A 14,133-nucleotide genomic window follows, 5' to 3' on the forward strand; every position below is an offset into this window, starting at 1 on the left:
TTCAGGAATTCAAGTTATACAAGAACTCGAAAAATAGTCCTCGAATACGAGCTTATTGTAATAGTCAGAGCTTTATATATTCCAAAGATTTGGTGTGGCATTCGTCGGCTCACGATTTGTTTGCAAAGCCTCAAGAAGCGCAGGATGTTGAATCAAGATTTTCAAAGATCTGTGCGAAATAATCGAAAATATATACTTGGAGGTAGCATTGCTTTGGGTGCAACGCCTGCGAAGATGCATCGGTGAGGCCGGAACGAAACTTGACGCTACGGAACTGAAACTCTCCGTGATCACCGTAAACGTTAATTACTGTCAGGTTCGTAGGATTGGATACAGGTTCCACGTAACCACGTATACCGTACCCTGACAGAGGACAGGATAATTTTGTTCAGACATCGAGACATTGTTCTCGGTTCACTAAGCGCGTGTATAAATAATCCTTCGTATACATCAGTTGTATAGCTAATTAAGAACAAACAATGGAACCGTTTCGATACGATCCTTGCGCGTTCGTAATCGTCACATCGCGATCTAGTAATGGTTAAGTTGTAACGATTATAAATGAGGGGCAGGGGGAGGGGGGGGGGGTCAATATATCGCAATGGCTATAGGCTGTGTCCATAGTCGTTGTCTCTACTCTTTCAATCGCGATTATCAACTTATTCCAAGAAATTTTAATGTACCATCGAATTCGCCGATCCGATTAGCTCAAATCTCCCAACAATTTAATTACAATCAGAGTCCGTTTTTTTTTTAAATCTATTTTTCTTTCATTGCATTTCTGTACCATTCCCATTGCCTGGAGCGGAATGAAAAAAAAAAGCGGAACACCTTTACTCTTATGCTACCGAAATTGGAGAAATTTGCAGCGTTGGTTTTTCTTGCAAGCTCTAAGGGGATTATCTGGACCAGGGATCGCTCAAGCTGTTTACCTACAACGTTTACGGTTCTCTACTGGTTGCCCGTGAGTCTTCGGCGATCCGATCCACCTCCTACCCACCTCCTACCCACTGCCACCGGTCTGTTATATTGTAATATTTTCCATGAATCGGCAAGTGTATCGTGTCCGAAGAATTCTAATTGAGGATAGAATACTGGGTACACATACTATATGCCGCGTTGCAGCTACAGGCCAGCAGGGGGAGCAAACGATATATAATAAATATTAAACGACTCCTTGTGCCGAACCCAAGGTGTACGGGAGATGACTGAATGTTAATTAGCGAGGCGTGACAAGCCTCGAGTAAGTATAATAATCATAATAGCCAGCTCGCACGTAAAGCTTACTCGACCCAGGGCTGTTTATACTGCCCATACAATCGGAAAGATAGACTCGTCATGCGAAAGGACGATTCCGTCCCAGATAATATGAGTCGCTGGCGGTCCCGTCTATCATCTCGAGTTTCAGCTTCCGACTCGTCGTTGCCGGGGATGGAGCGCAAAACAAAACGGATATGTACGAACTTGTTGTAACGAAGAGAATCAAGGAAACTGAAACATTGTCCATGCGAGAAATATAGCCCAGCGAGAAGAAAAAGCCGCGCACGGAGAGGTGCATAATTATAACTATACCTCTAGGCAGGGCGCAAGTACCGTGCGCGTATAGCAGCTAGCTAATGAGCCAATTAGCAGGCTGACTCGGTCGCGCTGCGTTTCCGTGCGTCGACAGCCGGGTGTCGGGTGTCATCGGCCGTCCTAAAATCCCATCCACTATTTATTCTTGTCACTCATTTGCGTCTTTTTCTCTGTTGTAGACCCGTGCGGTGACCCGATGCTGGAAAGGCCCTACGGTGAGTTTATTTCACGGTGATTAAACTTCTTGGAAGAATTTTATTCTCATCCGAGGTGCAAAAAGAGATCAACGACGTGCATAATATGACCGTCATCGAAAGTTTCACATGCTTTCAATGATCGTAGCTGGCAATATTCCAGCAACATGCACCGGCATGATTTTCTGACTAGACGCGTTGCTGGCTTGGGATAAGATTGTGCGTTTTTAAAAAGAAATCGTTAAAAAATCGGGTAACATTGAAATGCCTAACATTGTTACACTTTCATCCAATGTGAATTGACCCCGTTGAGTAAAACCAAGCGCCGGTCGAATCTTATTGTCAGAGGATGTGCGGTCGGTCATGTCAGTTTGGGTTCTGGTGATTTTTAAAACGAATCAAAAGCTACGACGCATCATGTGTATTAACCCCAGACACAGTTATCTCACTCGCTTTTCACTTCGCGTCCAACCGAGCTAGAATGTGTGAAGTGCATTTGCAATCCATTGTGGGATGGTCGGGGGTTGTCGCTTTGATTTGAAAATTTACATTCGTCTACTGCAGATCTGTTCCCACCACAGCATTTTGTTAAGAGTGCACGTATCCGTGGCGCGAGTGTTCGTTCTCGTTGATACCTCAAGTTCAAGCCCCCTGACGACGGGACATGACCTGCAGTGACGGGGATCAACAGGTTCCGCCCTTCTCCACCGTCTCGAACTGATCCAAATCGTTTTGAATCTAGTCCTCGTTCCTCTCCCTCCCTCTCTCCGACCCCCCGTGACCCCTCCCCTCAAGGGACAGGAATCCTCCGAGGCGTGAATCTAGTTGCTCGGCAAGCGGGTGCAAGAGGGTTGGGAATCCTCAACAGTCGACAGCCGATTAGGGCAAGACGGGAGCACCGCAACCCTCGGCGGAAAACTTAAAATAACATCGTTCAATCATGCCGAGGGCCTTGCTGCCTGCCGACAGGACAGACAGTGAACAGCCTGCTTTCGTATTCCCCTCGTCGTTGGTCACGCCCCCGACCTGACAACCCTCGCCCCCGTCATCGAGGACATCTTCGGGCATGCCGAGGCGGCCTTGCCGAGCATTTCGTACCCTTGATGACTCTTAACCTAGCGAAATACCCGCACGAATCGTGAAACGTCAACGCAGCTCAGAATCTCAGCAAGTTTCGAAGTATTTTATGACACAAACGAAGGCTGCCACCAGACGTTTGATTACTGTCGCATTGCTGTGTAGTTCCTTGATTCTTATGCTATTCGAGAGTGAAAATCCTGGATATTTTACCGGCAGTTTCGGCGAATAAATAAGTGCATCATTTCGATTTACGTTACGGCAAGGTTCGAGACCATCGTCAAGGAATTCAGGATACCAATAATTTCGACTTTTTCAAGTATAATTACAAAACCGTATCTATGCGAGTAAGTAGAATGACATATAGTATACGTGCATAATTTGTAGTACGAGTTCAACTAATGGTACGGCAAGAATATTTCCTTTAGGGTCTCGTGGCTGTTCCAAAGCCGCGTGAAATGAGCCTGTGTGCCTGGTAAGTAATGTAAACAAAACATAGCGCAGCATTCTGTGAAGCAGTTTTTCATAGCAGAAATGAAGAACTCCTCTCGCCGTAAGAATGTAAAATAAAATTCCACGAGCTCTTGCAGAATGGCACAAATTCATATGAAAATCTATAATTTACCAGAAATAGTTGCAGTTTTAGGTAGATAGTCGCAACAACTGCAAAGAGTTTTTATACAAGTACTGAGAAATGCTACAACTTGCGAATGATGAAATTGTTGTCCACATAGAATTTTAAGGAAAAATACCAATTATCAGCTGTGAATCCATACAATATTACGAATATTTACGTGAAATCATGAAATACTATTCATGAACCACCGCTAGATGTCACATTTATCATTTAAGGAAAACTTACCGAAGACAATTTTAGTACCTAGTAAATAATGGGTCTGCATTCAACAACCTCTCACGTATCTTTTCCGTATGATCCTTAAGGATTTTCGTGAAAAACATGTCGTATATGTTTAAACTCACCTGGTATGAGTCATGTGAAGAGTATTGGACATTAACTGTTTATCTGAACCCGGAATTGTATGATATTCTCCAAACAAATCGTATTTATTTCAAGGGTTGATGCTCGAAAATCGATTGCGAAAGAGCAGACCATTCTACAACCATTTATGAAAACCCGCAAAATTTTATACCGCGTCCCATACTCCCGAAAATTTGTCGAAATTATCGTAAAAAATCATATTTTTTTTCCACCAGGAAGCTCACACTCCATGTAAGCGAGTCGACAAAATATTTTTATTTGAATAGATAATTTTGTCTATGAATTCGACGAAGTAATTACAGCTCGATTAAAAATGTACCAGCAAATCCTTCGTGTAAAGCGGATTATCGGTACCTCGAAGCGTGATGTAGTTAGTCACCGTGATAGCGGAGATGAAAGGTGGGACGTAAAAGTGAAAGCCGCACCGGCAACGGCAACGCTCGCCGAGAGACAGATACCCATACCCGGGGCTACAGGTATCGCCCCGGGGCACTCTGATCATTCCTTGCGGAGTTGAGCGCCACTTTGACGCTCATTACGACGAGTCCCGCCCCCGGCACGGGTAATCAGGGTGCGCGGGGGCGAGGGTGCCGGATGACCTCGCCCGAGGCCCTCGGGCCCCCCGTTCCCCACGTTCCTCGCCACCGCCAAGGCGAGGATCCCTCCACAAGGTACCGCAGGCATACCTTCTCGTCTTTACCACGAGCGGCGACCTTGTCGTGACTTTGCATATGGACTTACGGACGTGAATCTGCGCGGTAGCGGTAAATATAATCCGAGTATTTTCAGAAATTAAAGCTTACCGAAATCTTATTATAGTACGCGATTTGTTTCGAGCGGTCCAGTCTTCCGTTCTGAAGAATATCCGGTCATGGTTTTATAGCAAGTTGAGCTCCCCGGGGTTTGGTTTCCAATTATTTGCCGTCCGAGTCGCGAAACTTGGCATTACTCGTGAATCCTGACTCTGTCGCAACTCTGAGCTTTTCTCGAATGCCTGCATAGATAATGAGACGAGCGTAAAAGTTAAGCCGACAAAAATATCCCCGCGAACTTAAACGCAGCAGTTGGATTCTGCCTCTATTTCTAGCCACGGCACAATGCCCGAATTATTTTCCATTATTCGTTCACCTTACCAAAGAAATGATTTGCGCAATTGGTCTTGAGATTTCATCGAGGCGTCTTCGAGTCAACAGCGCGCTTGTAAAGCAAAACGTTCCCAGCTTCACACGGTCGGCAGCAGCGCAGGTAGACGCGAGTGCGTGTGTGGGTGCATCTACCTACCACTACAAAGTGTGAAGGGAAGGATCTGAGGATCTATGGAGTTATTTGAATGCAGTTTGCCGGACAGGGAACGAACCCGTAGAATTTTTTGCGTGCCCTTATAACTCCGTCCATTTCTCCATTTTATTTCATTTTCTTTTCAGTTTCACCCTCCTTCTTCTCGTCCGTTCTTCTCCCTTGCACCCGTTTCATCACCGAAAAAAAATCCTAGGACGGGGCCCAGGTAGGACTTAATGGTCCTTCGACTACCCGGATGGCACCATTACCACCCTTCTCGCATGCAGGGTGAATCACCGGGCCGACAGACACGGAATCGCATACCTAGACACACGGTTCCAAGGAAGTGACGGAGAGAGAGAGAGAGAGAGAGAGAGAGAGAGAGAGAGAGAGAGAGAGAGAGAGAGAGAGAGAGAGAGAGAGAGAGAAAGGATAGTAGGGTGGCTGCCAAGATATCAGGTAGCTAAACGCGACGACACATTTTCGACATTAGCGTAAGAAACTCCACGCGAGATTAGACCCGATAAGACGGATGAAGCCATTTCATTTTCACGGGTGTAAATAGTGATTCGATCTCTTGTTCCTGGTCGCCCTTCGGAGGATTGTGAGGGGTGTCGGGGGATATAGGGGCAAGTGGAGGGAGGACCCGAAAGTGTTTTTTAATGCAGCAGAGGGATCTTTACTTCTAGAATTCCTCTGCCTTAGAATTCACGAATATTCTTTACGGAGAATCGTTTCTGGACGTTGAGACGGCAGCGACGTCTTTTTTCTTCTCGTCTATTCCCGACTATCATTCATGCGGGAGTTATGCAATTGATAAAAGGGAATCCGTCTGTCTTTATTTTTCGTCCCTCCCTGCACATGAGCTCGTGAAAGACTACACCCGTACCTACCAATAATCTTGATCAAATGTTGTAAGAAACGCAAGAAAATAAAATAATTGATTATAATATACATGATCTGCCGGCACCGGCAACTAACACGTAGATGCAGCTGGATTCCCTCACTAACTTTCTACCGAACGGAAGAAGGATATTGACGAAACGAGGGGATACAAACATTTTCAAAAACACGCAATCGTGGTTGGTGAGATTAAGCAACGAGGAAAGGAAGAAAATTCCTATTATACGGAATTTAATCCCCGTTCCCGTGTACTCCGTATTGGCCTGGGTGATTTAAGGATATTACGAGTCAATTTCAAATTAATAATTGTGTCTGTGATGTAGTAGGGTGAGGATTTTGACATCATGTTACGCCGCCTTCTCGGCCCCGACTCCGATTTTCGTAAATTTTCAAAAATCAATGAAATTCTACTGTCGAAATTTTTAATAGTGAGTTTCAGAATATTATTATTCTACTTTTGACGATTTTTTTGAAAAAATTTTTTTCCTGCCGAAAAGAACGGGAAAAGAAAAGAACCTCACCTCCAGACCCAGACACTGTCGCTAAAAGTCGTGAAACAGTCATCGAATAATTTTAGAGGATGGAAATATACTTATTGCGATTATTTTCCTCCTTTGTAGGCAATTATTAATTGTGGAGGAGCCTTGTCCATGAGGAATATGACATTTTAGTACACCTTCTACGTCTGCGTCCAAGTCAGTTGTGTATATGTAAGTTTTTAGACCTGTACGCACGAATACGAACCTATCTGTATCTACCTGTCATTTAGCATACCGAGTTTTTTGCTCCACCTGGCCGCGGCTTTCTCGTCGAGCTACCTTGGGTCGTGGCGGCGTTGTCTTTGTATCTCCACGAATGATGACTCTGCACGCGCCGTCCATGTCCGCTGAGTTGGATTGGATATCTAGCATAACCTTGTTTCACGACGGACGCTACTAATGGACGCTACTTCATGCCGCCAACCTACGGCACCCACTCCAAAGCTTCATTATGATAATTCAAATTCGATTAGGTCAACTACGAGCTCTGGAACTTGAGATGAATTATTTTTCAGCCACTAGAATGTACAGCCACAAAGTGCATTCGTATACTTCATTCCGTGAAACTTAATTGCTTGCATTTGGATCGTCTGGCAGATATGCTCCCATCAAAAGGTCGTTTGAATTCACGCAAGGATGGAGGTTTCAACAATGAACACCATAAATTTTGTTTAACCGTTGAAAAAAATTTTTGAAAATCACCCACGATTCTTTGAAATGAAAAAAAAATTTGATTTCTACGGGTTGAACTAGAAAAACTGTATCTGTCAAATTTCCAACGATCATTATTTGACCTGCCTGTTTCCATAGACGAGGTAATGAGCAATTCCGCTTTGTGCCACGCGTCGACAACTTCAGACTTCATTTCGAGATGGCCAATAACTTTCTAAAGTATACCTATCCCGTACGTTTTTTGTGAGAGCTGTACGCTAGCACTGATTACAGATCGTTATTTTTTGTCCGAGCGTATGATGCACTGTTGAATATAATACTCGCGTGAACCCTGGTAACTCTGTCCTATGTTCAGGTCGAACGTTTCACGATGATTCACTTGGTGCTAATTTTTTCTCGTCTTTGGAACGCAGTAAAAATTTTGATCGGTGCATCAGACACGTGCAATCTTAACAAGTTCTACGATTCTGTGCTCCAGCTAATCATACTCCACTCGGTAACTTGACCATCGTAAGATATGTTTATTCCCTACTAAAGGGCGCTGCGGTCTCGGGGAACCGCAGTAGCATAACCCATTACTTGGCGCAATCATCCGGTAAACAGCCATTAGTAATATTTCGTGTTGGATCTGCATGCTCGACGCGTACGTGCGCAGAGCGAAACAATCATCTCCAGTGTGGCTGATCAAGTCCAAGTGCACAGCTCCAATTTCAGAGGTTTCACTAGGAGATTTAAAACGTTTCTTGATCCAAGCTCCAAAATCGCTTATGCGTAAAAAACTCGCAAGCCTTGATGCTTCGGCATCAAGTCCAATCATTGCCGCCATTAATAAATTACCTCTAAACTAACACAAAATTAATTTCAGTCTTAGGAGTACCAAAATCAAATTGTAGAACAGCATCTCTACTTGCGCTGATACAGACCGGTAGCTTTTGCGATCACACTGAAGTACGGATTACGTTGACACAGACGTTGGAAATCAGCAGTTTCTCAGCTATACTGCATGTGATGACGATGAACAGAACTCTTTGAATTGTCCTAAAAATCGGAATCATTAGGAATAATCCTTGTCTCTACTTGTTTCCCTGTGTGACTAGGGTTTGAAGGATTCCTGGCACTGGTCAAGTAATGGAGACGATTGACCACGAGAACTAAGAGATAATTCCATGTTTTGGTACCGGCGTACGTGTGTAGATTCTAGGAATGTCTGTAACATATGTCGCAGACGCAACTATAGGTGGTCAGATGAGTTGAGAGACATTGGTAGGCTGACGTTAGCTAAGCTTTAATCTACGCGAGTCATCTTCGGCAGGGAACTCACTGACAATGAGCCGGGCGAGGTTCATCAAGGCTTAGTGGGTGGATTGCGTAATAAATATATAATACGAATAATGATACAGGATCGGCAATGTGTGCTCTACACCACGGATAATAAGCATCATTGGAATGGATACCGATCTTCCGAACAAGAGATCCACAAATCAGACCGTAAAGCCAATCAATTAAACGGCAGGCCGCCGATCTGCCGCAGATTATAACCAGTAATTATCTGTAATTAAATAATGCCTGGTCGATCAGCCGCTTCCAGTCTCGACTGGAACGAACAAACGTTCCATGGTATATTCGTAGGATGAATTCCAAACTTCCCCCCGCTTCCGAGTCGTCCTGCCCGTCCTTGGCTCTCAACTTAATTTTTGTCACACTTCCGCGTGACTTATAGATTTCAGTCTGCGATTAAGGGATGAATACGAAAATGCTTAATGCATTTAAGCAAGGCATGTCTATATAATACTTGTTCGAGATACCTCTAATATGCAAGTATTCTTCTTCCTTGTTAACTTATTATTATTCTTTTTTCCTTTCGCCTTTGGCACAAACAATACCGCCGTAAACAAGTCCCAGAGAGTTTTCGATCAGAATTCGTTGCCGGAACTCATCATTCGCACAAAAATTGCTTCGAAGTTAGACAGGCGAAGGGATCGAAAGTCAGTGGATCACCGGCCCTGCGATACAGTCCATGACCGTGCGGCCCTGGTACCCAACAGCGGCCTGCAGCGAGGGCATAAATAATAATAATAATAATAAATCCCGAAATCCTGACCACACGTCATTCAACTCTATCATTATTCCCTCGTTTTGCCAACAACCGGACCAAAATTTTAATTGATTCTCTGAACGGCTAGAAAAAATAAGATAAAATATATTCGTGTAGTTATACCCATGCGGTACCCTCCACTTTTCGTTTCCTGCTCCTGCACCAACACTGCTGTGCGGGTGACTACCCTATTCTGTAACCTTCAATGGTTGAACCTTCAAGCTCTAATTTGCCGTACAGCGTCAAAACAAAGGCTGAATCTTGAGTGCCCTTTGAGTTAGATTCTGATTTTGTTCCTTTTCAATGGCTATGTTTCATATAGAAAACCGAAGTTCTCACGTCAACGAGTTTCCATGTTCGATTGAAAATCAGTCGTGTTCATCAAATGCACGTGAAAATATCTAGAATCGATAACGAGCCAGCTGGTTGTGCATTGGGAATTTGGATCGCTGACTGACTTATGGTTAGGCTTCTGCATGATCCTCTGTTTATCAAGTATTTCACCTCCCATCGATCTATTGCTATTACGATCTCTTCTTAGGTAAGCTGTATCGAGTTCTAGTGTGGTGGGCTTTTTACAAACCATCATTACCCAAGTGATCTGCATCATTAATCTTGTAACATTTCGACGAACCTGTATACAATTACTTTACGTACGCTGGATATAAAAAGTTTCATTCTTGTATTTCAATATCAATAAACTGTCAATGTCGTATTACTTTGAATCTTATAGTTTTGCACAATACATATTTTGAGAACAGGATTTATATATTGAACGCCAACTGCACGATTAGAAGCTTGCATGTCTCCATCCTCTTCACCGTTATATTGTTCTTCGTGGTGACAATCAGTATGTCGGGTGAATCACAGCCGTGGGTACAGATGTATGAGTGTAGGTAAGATGGCAGGCTCTCAACAAAGGAGTATACAAATTAGATTAAATCGCCTGAGGGACTGGCACTTATGGGCACTGACGTAGTGTTGGTGCTGAAAGTGGGTCAGAATGAGAAGAAAATAAAAAGAAGGAAGGGCGAGGGATGCTTGAGACAGGTTAGAACGGGTATACCTGTAATACACCTAACGTGATGAATAGATTTGAGTCATGCAAAGTTCGTGCATCGTGCGACATACAGTGCCGATGTCAATTGGGGTGGCACTGACGAATAAAAAGTTGCCCAGCTTCTGAACCCTATGTGCTCACCATTTTGCAGGAGATAAGAAGTGCTCGTGTAGTACATGAAAATTGCAGGTTAACATTGTGGTAATGCCGGCGGTGGCTCGCCATTTGGAAGCATAAAGGGGCATTGACTGGCACTCCACCCCAATGTTTATTACCCTTTCATTTGATTCAACAAACTTTAATCGTAACAAATTGATAAGCTGTCCTGAGAGCGGCGAGATCATAGGAAGATTATGACCACGGGGAAGCCAAGGCAGCGAGGGGGTCAAGTTTGAAATAAGAGAGCCGGCCATACCGCGAGATAGAGATAGAGAGGGAGTGAGAGTAGGGGGGAGGGGGGTTCTTCGTGAGAGGGTGCCATTAGCATAGGAGGAAAGACCCCCCATGGTGCAGTCCAGGAGTTGGACTATATTATAGGTGCAACTGATATATAAACCGAACTCCATTGATTTATGACCCAACCGATTCCTTTAATTATAATACGATATTTATTCAGATGAGAAGCTCCTCTCGCTTCGGCCAACCTCGAAGTCACGCTGCTATATGGTAATACGATTAACTTCGAAAATTCCACTCGCCTATCCAAGTACCGCATATGACCGTTACTTAATGGGGTACAAAAGTTAAAAACCGAAGGAGAATTTAGCAGTTTCAATATTGGGGCATTTACACTGGATAAGAGGCGTATATTTTAGCTTTTAATCCAGTTGAGTTACAGATACGTTAGGTTGAAATAATCCATTTTTTCGATACTGGTTGAAAAATTCGGAACCTGGTTGGTTGAATATCAAGTTAACATTTATCACATTAACAAAAAGTTGAGTCTTGGGTATGGATCAGGATGACAGACGCAAGTTAAATTAGTCAGGTACACCTTACAAGTTCAGAGGTACCGATTTCAATTACACCTGCTGACGACAGTCACTGATTCTAATTACAGGACGGACCAAACAAGTAAGCCTGTGTGCGCCCATTGTTCATTGGGCTTGTACAAGTGCAGATGATGGACTTTGTAGTACGCGCGAGTGTTTGTTTAGCGGGATGATTGAAACGTTTCTCATCCCAAAATCCATACCAATACAAATGACCGATCACGAGATGCGGTACACGGAGTCTGGTATTCCGCGCGGGTGCGTTTGATTTATACCGTAACTTTCGACGAGAGAGGTCGAATTTACCCAATTACGAGCCCGAAAGAATAAGCCAGAAAGAGAGAGAGAGTCAGGGGGGGGGGATATACAGGCATCTCGTTTCTCGTCGGCTTTGGCTCCGGCTTCATTCCTCGAGTCCGAGAGCACATCGGTGATCGGAGCAATCTGAGTACCTACAAGGTCCGCGCGTTGGTGTGAGTTCAATGGTGCATATCTTGTACGTCTACCGTAAAGACGTGCACGGTAATATCCTGTGCGTGAGATGCAGCTCCTCACACACAGTTACACCTGCCCACGGTCCTGTTACCTTGTGCCGACCGCGCCACAGGTGAAAGAAAGTGTAGAGCAGACTTGGATGTCTTGAATCGAGTTAATCGTGATTAATATCGCAAGCCCGTAGCGCTTGTCGGTAATTATCTACACGTGTTTTATCGTGTTGATGCTCGGTCTCACGTGTGGGAACTTTATCCAGTGCTATCTGACTGTGAAACTCAAAGCCAAGCCTCGCGAATCCTTTCCATTCACCTACAACGTACTTCTCGAACCTGAACTTGATACACTTAACGCGTGTGCGAATTGAACGATCGATAGGTGGACGGGTGGGTAGATATACATATAATAAAAACATTTCTCATTTATTCTCTTGAGGAATTTTAAAAACTCCAGTTGTCCGAATTTTGTAGGGAGCTTGTTAACTCAGCCCCACCGCAATGGAATATCTTTCCCAAAATATTTTTTTTTTCTATTTCAACATCATTTTCCGACCTACAAAGACTCAGTTTGATCATCATATAACAAAATCGACATTTACAGTTTTTCTCCAAACTTGCATGCGATCGAATACCTATAACGATAGTCAAACGTTCCAGAGTGTAGAAAAAATTCACAAGGATATGCGATAACAATTTGAAAAAAATCCAGCGATCTGGCCCAAAAACTTCGTTTTTTGGTATAGCCGTGCACCGTCTCTGTGCCGTTCACTTGTACATTTTCATTTCCAACCGAATTTCAACATAAACAGCTCAATAGTTCGTCTGGAATGCTGCCCACAAAGGAATTGTACAGTGATATATGTGACTGATAATTATAGAACAAAATCTCTATGCGTATTTTAATGAGATGGAGTTATATTTCAAAGTATAACGAATTACGTTGAAGAATGTCGAGAATAGAAATTTTGCAAAAATTTGAACCTCCACCCTCCTCGAACCGATCCTGGACAAGGTTTAACTAAATTCCAGCTAAGTCAGTCGAGTGATTCGTTTTTTATCACGTTCACAAAAATCCACCGCGTTTTTACAAATATTTGTAAACGACTTTACTGGTGACAATATATTTCGAACGTGGTGTTAGAATAAGTTCTCAGTTCAACGTTATTAGCGAATGCAAATATATAAAGCCCTCCGTTTACAAACTAACGTGCCTAAAAATAGGAAATAAAAGATCCAGCAGTTCGATTGTTAGATCGGATGATGTAAGGACCGATGAAATGCCTTCGTTTTCATTCAAGTGAGTCTTTCTGGACAAAAGCAGGTAGTTTTCAATTATTTTAGTGGTAGGCCTATCTGAACATGACGAGTGAAACTCTGGGCGATACAAAAACGTGATCACTAACGTATCGTTTGATTCTACCCAGAGTTATCAGAAGCTAATTGTAATTATCGCTATTGGTGATATTCGTCAGTTGAGCAGTTAGCTACAATTCGAATTTTTACATCTCAACGTCATGCATGACATGATGCAGAAAACTACACGGATTGCCCATTGTACACATACGTGAGGAAAAATGGTTGTGTCGTAAAACAAACTCGCCGGTTACCCGACAATGTTACCCTAGTCCCGGCGCGCCTACATGATCACACTGTTCAGATCTTGAACAGAATGCAGGTCTAATTAACAATATACTTCGCAGTGTATGAATATCTAATAACTACACGCAAATCCACAGGCCGCGGCGCCGTTGGTTGAACCTTTGAAAAACATTAAAAATGATGCTGGAAAAAAAGAAAACAAAAAACAATATGCCTGAATTTCCTTAATTATAGGCCCCCTTGAGCCTCGCGTGTGTCTCGCTTCAGTCGTTCATTTCTTCCCAATGGCAGGAAGCAGAGAATCGCATCCTCTTCGGCTCCTCAGAGCAGTTCATCGCCTCCGCTACAGTTCACGCCAATAATTATCGCCGATTCTTGCAGCTGACATAAATCGGTATACTTGTAGTTATTTTCGATCCGCATTTTCTACAGCTGCCTTTGATGCCACAGCTGGAAGTGTAAAGAACTGGTTAAAGCTCCAGAAAACGTGATTCCTAATTAACGGATCGTATGATATCGTAAGCACATTGTACTTCAATAAAGTTATTCAATTCACTCAAAAAAATTCTCTTGATTGGAAAATTTTTGTATTTACGATCGTACGGATCATCGGCGTCAATTGAAAATAAGTGCAGGGTTATTTATTCGTTGCTGAACA

General features: G+C 43.4%; 1 protein-coding gene across 2 annotated transcripts in view; it reads left to right on the top strand.

The window, feature by feature from the left end:
- LOC124293394 overlaps positions 1 to 14,133 on the top strand; it is a 124,309-nt gene that overhangs the window by 20,268 nt on the left and 89,908 nt on the right. For both annotated transcript variants that reach the window (XM_046734236.1, XM_046734237.1), the window contains exon 2: positions 1,755 to 1,790. In XM_046734236.1, the coding sequence (XP_046590192.1) occupies positions 1,755 to 1,790 (36 nt within the window). The remainder of the gene's footprint in view (positions 1 to 1,754; positions 1,791 to 14,133) is intronic.

This window comes from Neodiprion lecontei, chromosome 3, assembly GCF_021901455.1.
Source record: "Neodiprion lecontei isolate iyNeoLeco1 chromosome 3, iyNeoLeco1.1, whole genome shotgun sequence".
Classification (NCBI taxonomy): Eukaryota; Metazoa; Arthropoda; class Insecta; order Hymenoptera; family Diprionidae; genus Neodiprion; species Neodiprion lecontei.